The 15,119-nt window shown below is 42.2% G+C and overlaps 1 protein-coding gene across 2 annotated transcripts in view; it reads right to left on the bottom strand.

Moving 5' to 3' along the window:
- Positions 1-1,662: 1,662 nt before the first annotated feature.
- sema6bb (sema domain, transmembrane domain (TM), and cytoplasmic domain, (semaphorin) 6Bb) overlaps positions 1,663-15,119 on the bottom strand; it is a 170,323-nt gene continuing 156,866 nt past the window's right edge. For both annotated transcript variants that reach the window (XM_077583867.1, XM_077583868.1), the window contains one exon: positions 1,663-10,037. In XM_077583867.1, the coding sequence (XP_077439993.1) occupies positions 9,130-10,037 (908 nt within the window). In that variant the 3' untranslated portion in view covers positions 1,663-9,129. The remainder of the gene's footprint in view (positions 10,038-15,119) is intronic.

Genomic DNA, 15,119 nt, shown 5'->3' with positions numbered 1-15,119 from the left:
TTAAGTACTCAAAAGCTCTGCTTCTGCCATTTTCTCAAGATGTTTTAGTTTCATAACAATTCACATGAATTCACTCACCTTATGTTTTGTTCAGGCGAAGAGGTCCGCAACCAGGCTAGGGAAGCTGGATGGGTTGATGAGTTGATCATGTACAAGCTAGATCGATCTTTCCATCTTGAAAATTAACATAAAATGTTAACAATGTGTTAAATTTCAAAATTATGCTATGAAAAACCTCATTTGCATTGCGGAGAGGCCCGTTTCCATGCTCTCCCAGACATGTCTGATGCAAGGCGGCCATCTTACCTTAACCTTTGACCCTTACAAGGAGCGCACGCCTTAGTGCAGTAGCAATACTTGGCCAGTGGGGGCATACCAAGCAAAAAAATACCATAAACTTTATTGATAGAAACGGAAAATGTCAAAAAAACAAAACGTCCTGAAACTACATGTTTATTTAAAAAAAATATTTAGAATAATGACAGTTGTACTGAAAATGTCACTCATTCTTTCTTTTTTTTGTCCCTTAATATCATGCATAAGCTTTTGGGGTTTATTTGTATGTCCATACAGAAGAAGGAAGTCCAAACGTTTGAGAATGACAGGTTAATTTACTTATCACACAATACATAGGGACCTTAAAAAACGAAACAAATAACTACTGATCAATATATATACATAAATATTTTTTTAAAAAAAACTAAAACTAGTACCAACTAAAACAATTAATTAAAAAATCAATAAAAACTATCAAACCAAAAGTAATTAAAACTAACTGAAAAAAGTAAACTAAATAAATAAACGATCATAAAAAAACAACATAAGTATTATAACCCGGTTTATTCATTATTTCTTTATTGTGATTCATGTTTTGCTCTACCTTATTCATCCTTATTATTGTAACAATTGCACAGGTTTGTTTTTTTTTCTCTCCCAAGTGCACTAGAAACAAAGCCTAAAACAGAACCACTCAATCCCACTCCAACATCACAAAAAACATGACATTCGTAGAAAACATCTTGTCCTGCGCATCCATGCGTTCATGTTGATGAACTGAACTGACTGAAGAATTCACGCCTGCTGTTGTGGGCCCCCTAGTGGTGGCTGGGCCCCAAACAGGTGCTCGTTTGGTTTATGCTGCCGTCTAGTGGCGATGTACGGCGCAGCAACTGTGCTTTACTCAATCTGATCTCGCTTTCCCATGACGACATCTTGACATCTAATTACGCAACCCCCCCCTAATCTGCTGGTATCCAGCAGATGTCTTTAGTTGTTCTGACAAAGCTTACAAGTTAAATAATATTTTATAAGTACAAGGAAATTCTATAATACAGTTATGTGGATTTAAAAAAAGAAAATAAATGTACCTAGTATATCCAAGCGGGAAAATTAACAGGAGGAAATAAAACGCACACGCTTGCATATGCTGCCATCTGGTGCTTAAATTTAGTATTACAACAAAACAGTTTTAAAAAAAATCTGAGTGTATATCAACAACTCTGAAAAAAATGTATGTAGAGTTCCCCCTAGTGGATATTGATGGTCTTACAACTGCACAGGAGCTGAAGGTAGAATGAAGCCAACTTTTTTTTTGGACACTATATCTCTAAAAATGTTTATTAAATATACTGATGGTGATTGATGACAACAAGAAAAAAAGCGGAATGTCCGAGTGGTTTATTTAGAATAAGAAAATTTGACAAGAGTCAAGTCTCCATGCGGAGTGACAAGCAGCGCTTGGGACAATGTGAGGAATTCTGCACGAACGTGTCACGTGACGTCCTGTGGTTTGCTGTTTCACTGTATTAAATATGATATGTATCGGTGACGTGTCGCGTGGTGTCATGTAATTCAGTGTTATTTGTAGCGTCACGTCATGTAGTGCAGTGTGATACAACGGCAGTGCAGTGTTGTTTAATGTATTGTGGTATGTAATGTAGAGCGACCTTATTTCATATTTTCTCATGTAATTCGGTGTCTCGTGTAACATTTAGTAATATGTTATGTAGTGCAGCGTTGTGTAATACTTTAGAAAACGTAGTCTAGTACTGCCATGTAAGGTTGTCTATTAGGCAATAACGTTCTGTAATGTCAAATAATAGCAATTGTAATGTAATATAATGCAGTGTTTTTGCAATGTGGTCACGTGATGCTGCGTCATGTCGCGCAATCAACGAATCAGCCGATACTAGGGGGGGAATTGGGACATTTTTCACCCCACACTAAAAAAAAATAACACAAAGATAATAACTCAACGTAAAAGAAACAAAAAAAAAAAAAGTCAATTTGGGTAAGTTTTCCTCTTTGCTGTAAAGTTAAATACTAAAAGTATTGTAAGACAGTCAAATGTTCTGCTTGTAATTTATCTCTTCATTGTCGTAAGCATGAGGGGACCAAAAGTGAAGTGACAGTATTTTATTCAATATGTATTTTTTTCCAAGAGTAATTGGCTAATTAATTACTTATCTGAATTTTTTTCTGCCAAATGTCGGAATTGGCCTAAAAAAAAAAAATAAAAATCTGGGCCCTAATCGTCATGAAATATAGTGTCATGTTTTGTAATATAATGGAGTGCAGCGTATTATGAGCAATTGTAATGTAGTGTCATATTTTGTAATATCGTGTCATGTAAAATTATGTGTGTAATATGTGTGTAGTGTAATGTAGTGCAAATGTGTGTTGCGCAGTGGTGAGATGGCGCATGCATGTGTGACGTTAGCGGGGACACAAGCACGCACTTGAACGTACGGTACAAATTCACACGCATGGCTACCTCTGTACACACGCACGAGCACGCGCGCGCGCGCACACACGCACGCACACACACACACACAAACAGAGGCCGTGTGGACATGCAGCTACCGCACTTAAATTACACAAAAAGAATCCAGATTATGTACACACTTCAATCATGTGATTGACAAATGGGGACAGGGGTGTCACAAGAGGTCACCCCCCCCCTCCCCCGTTTTTAACTTCAAGTCCGTGTGACCTCATTGAACTTCATTGTCGAACCCGAGCATGATAGTCTTCACCTTCATTGTCCCACCAAAAGCAAATATCATCAAAAGATTCCATGAAATTTCACAAAGCAGAAAAACAAACAGGACCAAAAAAAAAATCAGTGCCCTTTAAAAACATCAACTTTACATACAAAATAAAATTAAAATGCAGATTTTGTTTGTGAATTCAGTTTGTGCTCACACAATCGCATCACCTCAGACACACGCACACACAATTTTGTGAACATCACAGGTTCTTTCACGGGGACATAAAGTGATGCCCTGAAATACGGGTGACCAATTTTGTCCTTTTTTGCTTTGACTTGCGAGCAAAAATTTTGATGGCAGTGAACTCAACTCACTTTGCAACAAGCAGCAGATTAGCAGCTAGTCAACTTTTTTTTTTTTTTTTTTAAAGAGGATACAACCTGCTTATTTTTGCCACTTACAGCTGAAATTTTCTGGCAAACTAAACACAAAACGAAAAATAATTACACGTGTGTATTTAATAAAACAACCACAGAATTTTACCTCAAAGTCTGCTAGCTTAATCGGCTGACCAAACGTCCTTTGTGGACAGGCCGTGTCCATCTTGTCCCTGCATCCGGTGGGGTTTATTTTATTCATGAAAATGTCCGGCTTTCATTGTTTTTTGTGTATGGAACCAAAATTTTTTATTTTTTTTTAATGTGTGTGTTATTATTGTTATATATTATTTATGTATTTTTAAAAAAAATAATAAAAAAAAGTAGGTCAGCTATTTACAGTACGTACCTCCTTTCCTGAGCATTCAAATAAGGTGCTAGGCACGTTTGACGGCCCAAGATTTTTAGCTCACTGGTAACACTCTGCCCACCCAAACCCGAGACGTGGTCATGGTGCGGGTTCGTTTATTTAATTTATCCCCAAAAAAGGGAAAAATTGTCGTAATTATTTATCTCCATCTCGAATGTCATCACATTAACGTTGACTACAACAAACAAACCCGTAATCCTTGAATCCTTGTTTTTTTATTGACCAACTAAATCCAGTTTTTTTTTTTTTTTTAACACACCGGCTGATCAATACACACAGGCTGGGTCAAGACCATAATGTGTTTTTTTTGCCACGTGCGCACAACGTGGTACAAGCAAAGCAATTTAGCACACAATAGCCTTTGAACAGGCGCTGTCAATTAGGGGGACACAATAAGGTGAAAGCGTATGTGGCGCCACAAGGCAAACGGTTGAGGATGAAAAGGGAAGGATGACGCTTCACAAGCATTTCTCAGCTCAAATTGGCTTACAAAAAAAGCTCCCAGCTGTTGATTGACAATTATTGAGATTGAGAATTAGAGCGCGTATTTCAAAAACAAATGCTTAGCTCTGCCTTAGTCAAAGTCTGTTCAGCTTGAGGCTAACAAAACACCATCGAAATTAGCATCGATGTTGTGGCGTTTATAAGACTTTAAACAGATATTTATACATTTCAACACATCTTGACAGTTGATACGGAAATACGATCATATATTCTTTATCCTATGTGGAAAAAAAAACGACGAATATTACCACGGTTTACTCCGTTTCGAAACTACTTGTGACTGTTATCAAGATTTCCGCAGGTATCAGCAAGTCTAATTTAACGCTGCTTTTATCACATGATTTTCATTATATAATTAACTAATCGCAAATTAATCTCACATTATATGTGTTCTTTTCAAGTTTTTCATATGCTTGTCAATTCATATAAAAGTGTGACAAATACGGTTACAAAATACAAATGTATCTTTTCACTCTTTGATACAGTAATTTTATAATAATTCACAGTTATTTGAAGTTCAAAAAGAAATACTAATCAGCGAAAAGGAGTCATACATTTGTGTCGAGGTAATTTTCTGCCACTGCCGTTTTCTATATTAGTGTTTCATGTTGGACATTGTTGACAGGAATGGTAATTTATTATTATTATTATTATTTTCAAAATTCTGAGCAATTGGTATTTGGAACATGAAGCAATTCGTGGACTCCAGGCCATTTTGTTGATTGTAAATGACAACTCGTCACCAGTCACAAATAAATATAGATATTTTTTGTACATTTATTATTGATAAATTGCATTATAATGACTCCTTTTGCAAAATATTTTATGAAAAATAAACAATGACAAATGTTTGACATAAATTGCTTTTAAATTTTGAATGCCTCTGGGCATCATTTAATGCTTCTTGGTGCCATTTCAGGCCTTATTTGAGCAAGATCCATTTCATATACATTTGAATGACCTAAAAACAGAAGCCCAAAGAGACTGGGAGAGTCACAGAAAGGCATACAAGTTGGAAATTTTAACCCGAAAGGAAACTCTCGCTAACGTTTTGCGAGTATAAATTAGTTTGCCGTTTTGGTTTTAAAGTGTCTCAACAAATTAAAGATGACGAACGTGCAAGTGGCCTTTAACGCACGCGTGTGTGTTTTATGTCACTGGCGCGCGACTGGTGCTTCTCGAACGATCGCGCAGGTCACTTTGGAGGGGACCGACGCGTCGGCGCTGATTTTCTCGGTCTCGTCAGACCGCCGCCAAGCACTGGAGCTAATCAGGCATGTTTAGCCGACACGGCTGGCCGAGCACGCCTCGTTCACACTCGGGCGCGGGGGGGGGGGGGGGGCACCGAGCGCTCCCGACGCTAATGACCTGCTTGGAGCGCTAACGCTGCAAACTTAAACATGCTCGCCTCATCCTCGTCTTCCTTCTCGCTTTCATCCTGCTCAGACGAGCACCGCCGGCTATTTGCCGCTCCACTCTGCAGACAGACCGCTCACTCCTCCGGGAAAACGGTCTTTGGCGTTCAAATAGAGCAACTTGCAAATGAAAAAGAAAAACCTCTTTTTAATTGCTCTTATTTGTTCAAAGGGTTGACTATTGTTGTCATTTTCAAGTAGTTGACTTTAAAATGACGACTTTTTGCGTCAAAGGAGTCGTTGCACAACATCGCTGACGTAAATTGGGTTGGATACAAAAGCGGGAGATAAAAGAGTCATGTCGATCACAGCCTGGCTCAACACGAGTGTCATAATAACAGGCAGGCAAACAAAGGAAGTGACGTGGCGCGCCGTGCCGACCTCGATGAACGGATCCGACGACAGAGCAGCAAGAAAGGACGGGAGCGAGACAAAAACAAAACATCAGGGAGTGCGGTGAGAGCCTCCAGACGCAAACCGAGTCGCCATCTGTCTTGTGTGAGCTGCTTTTGTTACCAGCGCACGTTGAGTGATGAAGCCACGAGGGGGGGGGGGGGGGGGGTCTAACAGTGGGACAGAAAGTACTAGCAAATATGTTGGATACCTGACTTAATCCACCTCACTCATTCAAACCCCAAAACGTATAAATACGTTTTTTAAAATACTTTGTCCTTCACTCCCAAAAACATATTTATACGTTTTTTTTAAAAGATTTTTTATGCTAGAGCATACAGAAGGCTTGGATACAACTTCTGACATGAAGAGGTCGCTTAAATAGTAGTTATTACAAAAAAAACGGCCAGCAGGTGGCAGCAGAGTATAAGAGATCAGAGACCATGTTGCAACAAGCTCCTTTTGCCAGTGTTTTTAACAGGTTTATGAGTAATGATGGAACTTAGCTATATTCTAATGCTAATTGAAAACGGAAACAGATACAAATTTTCCTGATGAAAAAAACAAGAGACTCTAATCTCTCATTTGAGTTTCATGTTTTTATAGCAATAGAAGAGAATATTCTGTGGCCCTTGCAAAAATAGTCAAAATCCAGTAAAACAACCAGGAGCGACGGGGGGTTGCTTCAGTGAAAATGGCGAGGAGTGAATGAGTATCACCAATATCAACGGTGCAATTAGCGTAAAATTCCCGCGTATATTAGGCACCCCACCCAAAGCATCCATTTTTGTCTCTCTGCAATTTTATAGAAACAAGTGTTAGAAGTTGAAATCGCAAATGTGGCTTCTGATAGCGTTTCGGCGAGCTGTGCGTGTCCTCTTCTTATCTCCCAAGATGGATGCCTCAACTGGCCCTTTTCCTCATTGCTATTCTGCGAGGCGAGCTGCACGACTCTTAACGGCTATTTGTTAGCGCACAAAGAAGCTCAGTGTGGGCAACAAGTGGCCTGAATGGAGTTCCCGAGCGGCCCGAGTCAGACGGCACCGGACGGCCGCGGCGAACGTTCGCCACGGCTTGAGGTCAGGTCAGGCGAGACCCGACAGGGAGGGCGGGTGTTGGGATGGGGGGGGGGGGGGGTTGTGAACGGAGGGGAAAGGGGGCTTTTGTTCATTTTCCGAAGAAGATTGGAAAATAACTTTTTTGGTTCATTATTGCTCTCCTTCACGCATTTGAAGCTTTTCAAGCAGGCGTGACGAGGGCCAGCCAGTTCACTCGTAATGTTTGACTTCTTCCCTGGGACGGGAATAATCAAAACCGATGATTGCATTGATTGATTGTTAAGGAATTCAGCGGGGTGGAAATGATTGTGGATTAATGGTGTCGTCAAGCAAACAAGCAATTGTTGATTCAGTCGGCACTCATTTGCTGTTTAAATAACACAGGAAGTTGAACTGCAAGCGCGCTTTGGCGCAATTACTCAGCAAGAGAGCCAGTATTGATTTGCTCTTTTTTTTTTTCCACGTATGATCAAGGCAATGTAGTCAAATGCACATCCATACTTCCTTCTCACGATAAAGTGATACGTCCTAAGGGTGCAGTGGCCGCAACCACCTGACTCACTCAGCCAATCACATTCAGGCACCTTTACTGTCTAATAAAGTAAAAAAAAAAGTAAAAATAAAGTCGGAAAGTGTTAAAACTCCAATTCATGTAACACAGCTCTCAAGGTCTTTTTGTTTTCTCTCCATAGTTTGGCTGGTCATGCGACTGGCGACTCAGATGCGACAAAATGAGAGCTTGGACGGTCACCCCAAAAATTCCTAATCGTGCTGATGGCAACAAATGAGTTCAGGTTGGATTTGAAACTTTTTTCTTGCAACTATGTAAAAGTTTTGATTTTTTTAGTTGAAAATGGCTTACCTGAACTAGATTTGTGTGTCGCATTGAGGCCAGAGGGAGAATTCTGGTCAGTTATTGCGCCTTTTGGTGCTGTAAATAGTAAATTGTGGCGGTGGATGCCTCATGCTAAATTTGGAAGCTAACTTAGCTAACATGACTTCTTCTTCCATTTCTTCTTCTACTAAAAAAAAAAAAAAAAAAAAACCATCCACCCAAAAGTGACTTACAGTCCCAAAAAATCAGTAACATAATAATAAAATCAGAAAATGTTGGAAAGGTTTGCCACCAGTTTTATACATTCCATTATTTTTACAATCAACAGAATTCTGGTTCTGATTTCATCGCTTTAAGCAGACACTATTCTTCATCATTTCTTTGTTCCATGGGTTTGGGTTGTTTGGCCGCTAGCGTTAGCGTTAGCCCTTTCAGATGAGCCTTTTGTTCTACTTGAGAATAGACTTGCGTCATTTCCAGGCGACCAATCTGCCAGTAAATCGTTCCAAAACGTTTGAGGCCGACTGCCGGCAATTTTCTCCGCGGACCACCGGCTGCTTTCGGCGAGAAGTCCGAGTTGTTAATGTCAAAATGCGATTGCTGATTAACTGACTTGGAGCTTGAACCGTGTTTGGGGAGTGGTAAAGTGACGCCTAATCACATCGACCCCAAATATATGTACACACGCACACCACAGGCACACGCACGCGCGCACACTTCCTTCCGGCACAGCTGCAATCGTCCAAGCGTGGGCGAGAGGCAAGAAAAGCACCAAAATCACAAACAAAAAATATACACTTGAAGTGAATCCACGGTGGTGAAGGTCGGCAACCACAATCGTGCCTCGGCAAAATTCTCCATCGTTGTCTCCACGCTATCATTTCGCCCCAAGGTTCCGCTTCCTCGCACACCCGACTCCTTGAGTCGTACCACCGGCAGAGCGAGAAGGTGACGGCCACGTCCGAGTCCAAGTGGTCCCTTTTGCTTCTCGTCTCTCTCTTCAGTCGGCTGAATGACGTCAGAACGTTGAATGACGGGAAAAGGACGGGGTGGTTGGGAGGGGGGCGGCGGATTGGTTTCTTCCGGTTGCAGGAGGGAATGGGTCGGTCAGAGAGCTTTCAGTTTCCTCACTGGACACTCGGGGTTCTCTCGCTCTTTACGAGAAGGTGGCTGTAGTCGGCCAGTTGTCCGAGCCCCCCTCGATGGCCGCCGTGCATCTCCGGCCTGATGAGACCCTGGCGCTGGGGGTGGTACGGCACGCCGTTGTTGCCGTTGTAGTTGAGCGCCTCGTGGCTCCAGCGAGGCTCCCCGTAGTCCATGTGGGGAGTGGGCGCCGAGACCACCCGCCGCCGGTCTGGAGAGTCCTGCGGTGTGGTCGGGTAAATGTAGTCCCCCGCAGAGCTCCTCAGGGCGCCTGCCGGACGGCCGCCGCCGCCGCCGCCATTCACGCCCCGCTGGGCGGAAAGGATCAGGTAGCGTTGGCGATCGGCATGCGGGGGCAGCAGAACCTCACCCGGCTCGTCGATCCGGACCATTCCTCCGCCGCCTCCCTGCAGGAACTTGGAGCTCAGGTAGATGACTGAGTTGTTGGGGCAAGGGGGCCCGACGGCCGTCAGGAAGGTCTGGCTCTGGTCCCAGTCGGTGTCGGGCAGACGCATGACTCGCTTCTGCTGCAGCGGGGTCTGCTCAGGCGTGGGCAGCAAGCCCGGGTCCATGTCACCTTTGGGCCATCCGTTGGTCGTGACAAACGGGTTGTCCACCTGAGAGTTGCGCCGGTCGCCGCCGCTGGTCCGGGTCACGCTCATCACAGAGCCGCTGCGGCCGGGACCGAGCATGCTCTGCTCCTTGTCGCTCTTGCGGCGGGCCCCTTTGGCGCCGGCTGCTCGGCCGTGGCGATGGCGGTGGCTCATGATCCAACAGACGGCCAGGCCGGAGAAGACGGCGCCCGTGGCGAAGGCCGAGACGGCCGACACGACCAGCAGGTTGACGGACACTAGGCCGTCCGGTTCCTTGATGAACGTCTCCTTCAGTAATCCTGGTGAGAAAAATGGACAGAAAAACGTATCAGTCACCTGGCACACCTTAGGGATACCTTGCTCATAAAAGGTCTTGTTACTTTCTTTTCAACCTCTTTGATCCAAAGACACGATCCAAACTACCACTATTATACTTCTTGAATCCCGATTTTTCTTTCTATCCATGTATCTACTTCTTACAGACGTTAGAGCACTAGGCTGGAATCTCTCGTACCACTCGAAACTGGTTCAAATCGTATTTTGAGGACAGGATGTTTTTTGTTGAAATTGGCAACTGTGTTTCAGAGCAAACGACTACAACCCGTGGGGGTCCCCCAAGGGTCAATCCTGGGTCCCCTATTGTTCAATCTGCACCTTCTTCCATTAGGCCAGCTAATAAAGGGCCCTAGCACAATTATGCAAATGACACTCAGATCTAAGTGTCACTGACAGCAGGTGAACATGAACCTGTCGATTTACTCCGTCACCGTGTGGATGCAAAAACATTCCTTCAGCTTAACTCTTTGACTGCCAAAAACGTTAAATAACGTTTAGTAAAATCCTATGGAGTGCCAAAGACGTTAAAATACGTTTTTTTTCCAAAACAGAGGTGAAACTAACCATTTTCTATTGTTGATTACTGAAAAACGGAATAAGGTAGAAACAAACTTTTTTTTCTGATGAAAGATGAGAGTCCAATCTTTCATTTGGTAGTATGTGTGTTTCCATAGTCCACACACATAATTTTCTGTGGACCTTGAAAGATCAGTCAAAAATGCTTAAATCGGTCGGCACCCACGGCATCCCTTTTCTGAAAACGTCTGGCAGTCAAAGAGTTAAGTCCGAAAAAAAATCTGTGTGTTTATTGTTCGTCTCCGGCTGGTTCGACGTTCTAGCGCAGAAGTACTTCTCTGAAATTCTACAGCCATGTGAAACTTCTTGACCTCGGAGAACCTCAGGGAGTGGTCTCGTTGCATTTTGGTTTTATGCTACTAGAATCTTGAACAACCTTCCGGAAAATATGGGACAAGCCTCAACTCTGACAATATTCTTGTTCAGTTCTGTGCGTATTACAACTTAAAATATTTGATCTGCAATCGCACACTTTTAATACATTTTACTTGCTGTATTTTAATTGTGTCACTTTATGTAGCTGTAAAGCACTTTGTGAACGAATTGTGCTCTACAAATAAACTCGCCTTGCCTTACTTAGAGAGTGTGAGTACTTAAGCGACCAACTGCATCCTGTATTTAAGAACATGGAAGTGAGGTCCCTCACACGGGGACGGGACGGTCGATTTTTCCCGCGAGCCCGTGTGGGCGGGAACGGTTGCATGCTCTCCCGCCAAGGTTGCGCCGGTTAATGACTTTCATTCCATAAAGTGGAGAGTGATTTTAATAGCCCGTATAAAGCGTCTTCTTGATTGAGAGTGGCTCTTTACGCTAGCACGCCTCACAACATTAGCTTTATAGCGAAGAGAAACAATTGTGGCATTAATTAGGATGTTTTCATACCGTGAGCCGTTTTACATGTGAACGGTCTTACGTTAATAATATATATTTTTTTTTAATAGCTACATGGCATTTCTTGGGTTTTGTATAAATTCCCTATTTTCTTGGCAACGACGCAGGAACAGGATGTCAGGGATCAATTAGGGAAATGCCCCAAGACGAGCCTGAACTCACGGGACTGAAAACAACAAACACGCCGCAGGAAGCAGAACGAGGATTTCCCAGGCCGGGGACATTCCAACACACGAGGCCGTAGACAAACAGACTAATTGTTGTTAGATGATCACATTAATGGAGGCAAACCGTGCTCCCAGGGCATTTAAAAAGATCCGTACAGAATCTAATAGACAACAGCAAATGGTCTTGACAGCCATTCGCAGTTTTTCCGTCCCTTCCTACAAGTTGCACTGGTTGGTTCAAAGAAGCAATTATCTCTAAATATAACTAAACAACTGCTCATGAATTTGCCATCCAAACGGAATCCATAGCATGCGGGCATCAGTATACATCGGACGATTCCTTTTTGCTAATTACAAGCTAGGTAATGCATGGACGTTGAAAAGAAGTCTACTAAATATACTTAAATATGTTTTCTACCGTTTCATATCTGTGGTACAGTAATTTGTGGACTATAAGGCGCACCTGACTATAAGCAGGGATGTGATTTGACCAAAGTGAAATTATCTGAAAATTTAGCCGGGGGTCTGGGGGCCGCTGGCACCCAGCTAGGTCCAGGTACTTTCAATGCACTCACATGACAAAGAAATAGACAAAACAACAGCATAAATTTTCAATGTATATTGAACTATCCCATATAAAATGGCAGTTTTAGTCAACTCAAAATCAGTCACATTCAAAAACATTGGACTGCATTTGCTTTTAAAAACTATCACTGAGAATATCATCATATCTAACTAATGTGATTACTAAGTTAACACATAAATAATGTTGAAGAGTTCAAATTTCATGAACAAATAATTGTATCATGACCAAATGAAAAGTAACTCATATTAGAGCATACCACAAATGTCTTTGTTATAGCAGAAGATGTTATCTGTCGGAATCATGTGCATACACAATGAACTACTAAAAAAAATAAATAAATAAAAAAAAATAATAATAATCGGATTTTTTTTGGGGGGGGGAGATAAAAAAAAGCGGAATTCCGCGAATTAGCGGAAAAATCACATCCCTGTATAAGCCACGCTAGCTAAATTTGGGCAATACTCGAGTTTGTTACACATATAAGCCGCACCCGACTGTAAGCCGCAGGTGTTTTAATGTTACCGCACCGGGTTCCCGCTACCGATGCTCTTGCGCTTCCTTTATAGTGCGCGCCCCCTTGTGATCTGACGGATAAGCCGCACCTTTGTATTAGCCGCAGGGTCGAATGCAAGCAAAAAAAAAAAGTGGCGGCTTTGCGGTCCAGAAAATACTGTAATATAATGAGTAATAATAATCTTATGAGTTTGCTTTTTTTTTTTTGTTTTTTGTTAACGTGTTGACAGCATTTTGGGGTTTGCAAAAAATGCATGTACAAGAAAGTTCGAGACATCAGCTCGGCGAGCAGCAGGGAAGATATTGTTAAATTAGGCAGTAGTGGCTTTGCGCAGGTGTCATTCATTTGGAGGCTGGACACGGAGGGGTAAACATTTCCTGCTCGGGAGGTGGTCGTCGCTGTCTGCAGAAGTCTCCGATAACAACCACTCAAAGCTGCTAGATTTGTTGCAACTTTTCTTTCACAAAAGTAGTCACTAGGGGGGGGGGGGGGGTGACATTATGTCTGTACGTGAAACTTTTCACAAACATTATAAAACCTTCTCCATATACTTGACTGACCTGTAAAGGAAAGATTCATTGGGGGGTTTATTATAATTGCCATGACATTCAGCATGACCCGACTAATAAGTTAAACAAAATGCACACCCACTCAATCATCTTTAAATAATAACACACACACACACACACAAATGTATCTTGCGACACGTTCAAGGACTCTTCCCAAGGTCAAAATGAAACATTTTTGAAGTTTGTGTTAAACAGCTCGTTCTCGTTTGGCTGTTGTGACTGCCAGGGAACGGTGTGGAAGTATGTTGGCTTAATTAAAAATAATTGCCTATTGTTGGTGCAAGGACACGAGAACGATACCAAATACGTGAAGTGAATGCGAATCGCCAACTCTGTTGTATTTGTGACGTACAATGAAAATAAAGGCCTTCGATTGTGCTCCAAAAGAGAACCGCTTTGATTGCGGATCCTTTTCATGCTGGTCGTGATGCTAACACCAAGATAGCATACTCGTTTTTTTTTATAGTTAAGTTAGCTGCAGTGAGAACATCGTTAGCTTGTCATATAACTTAGCCTTACCTAAATGAACATCTTTGTATCCATTATTGACCTTTTTGAAAAGTAAAACCTGTTCTGGCCGTCTGTTGCTAATGAGCTAATGTTAGCTTGCTAGCTACCGCGAGTAAAAACAGACACTTCTGATTGTTTTGCCACTGATTTGTTGCGGTGGGCAGTCCACATTTACAAGCTAACTTTCTAATATTTGGTCCATGAAATTGTATAACTTTATTCTAATCAGTTTATTCTCTTAGTTTTGAAAAATGTCTCGCACTGCTTTTTAGTAGGTGTAGTAAGACGAATACTTACTTTTCCGTGTTCATGATGTTGATTATCAAAACATACAATGAGATCAGTGAATTCGGGCATTACCTAAGGATTATTTTTACACAAATTTGTGGACAGCTGAGATTGGCCGCCACCCGCGCCATCTTTGATTCTCAACTGTGTCGTTTTCCGCTCCGCTTGTGGGTAATATCATTCGTCCTACAAAAGTCCCTCCCAGAGTCACATGGTACCTCCTTCATTTCTTCCCCTCGTAGTCACATGATGGAACACAGATAATCAAATAAGGGTTGAGACTGAGAGAGAGATTCTGAGGAGCCGTCTTATAAACAAAGGGTCTAATTTACACTTTCGCTTGCCCCCACCATATGTTCTAAGGAGAGAACAAAGAGAAAACCAACCCCCTCACATCATTTGAATTCTCACACAAAACTATACTGAGTAAATCAAAGCAATTTCGTCCAATTCTAAATAGTTATAACTAAATCAAAAACAGTTATAATTAAATTGAAACAGAATATTTACTTCATAGGCTACGTATATGTGTCTTTCCCCAATTTCACATTTGTTCTCACAGGACCGAATAGATGAATACTGAATATAAAGAGCTGAATGAAGTCAATGAAGTCCCTACTGAAGGCTCCGGTACGATTACATTTCAAGTGGATGCACAGTCCCACGCAAATGTAAATGTTTGATGTCAAACTTTTGGCGTATTCTATTTGACAGCCAAGTCGATGTGATTGGCCACAACTACCGACGAGGGTTCAACGCCCTCGCGACAGTCGCGAGCCTTTATTGACCCAAACGTGAATGAATCAACGGGCCTTGTTGGTCAATCAATGTCGTCTTCTGCTTGAATTAAGTCCTCCATCAGCAAATGCGGTGACGCCGCACGTGGACACGGGCCTCGGACACAGTCCATTATGCGGCAGGCCCGCTTTCATCCGGCTCATTAA

Source organism: Vanacampus margaritifer, chromosome 13, assembly GCF_051991255.1.
Source record: "Vanacampus margaritifer isolate UIUO_Vmar chromosome 13, RoL_Vmar_1.0, whole genome shotgun sequence".
NCBI classification, from domain to species: Eukaryota; Metazoa; Chordata; class Actinopteri; order Syngnathiformes; family Syngnathidae; genus Vanacampus; species Vanacampus margaritifer.
Note: the sequence above shows the minus strand (reverse complement) of the source record. Positions and strands in the feature narration are given on the sequence as shown.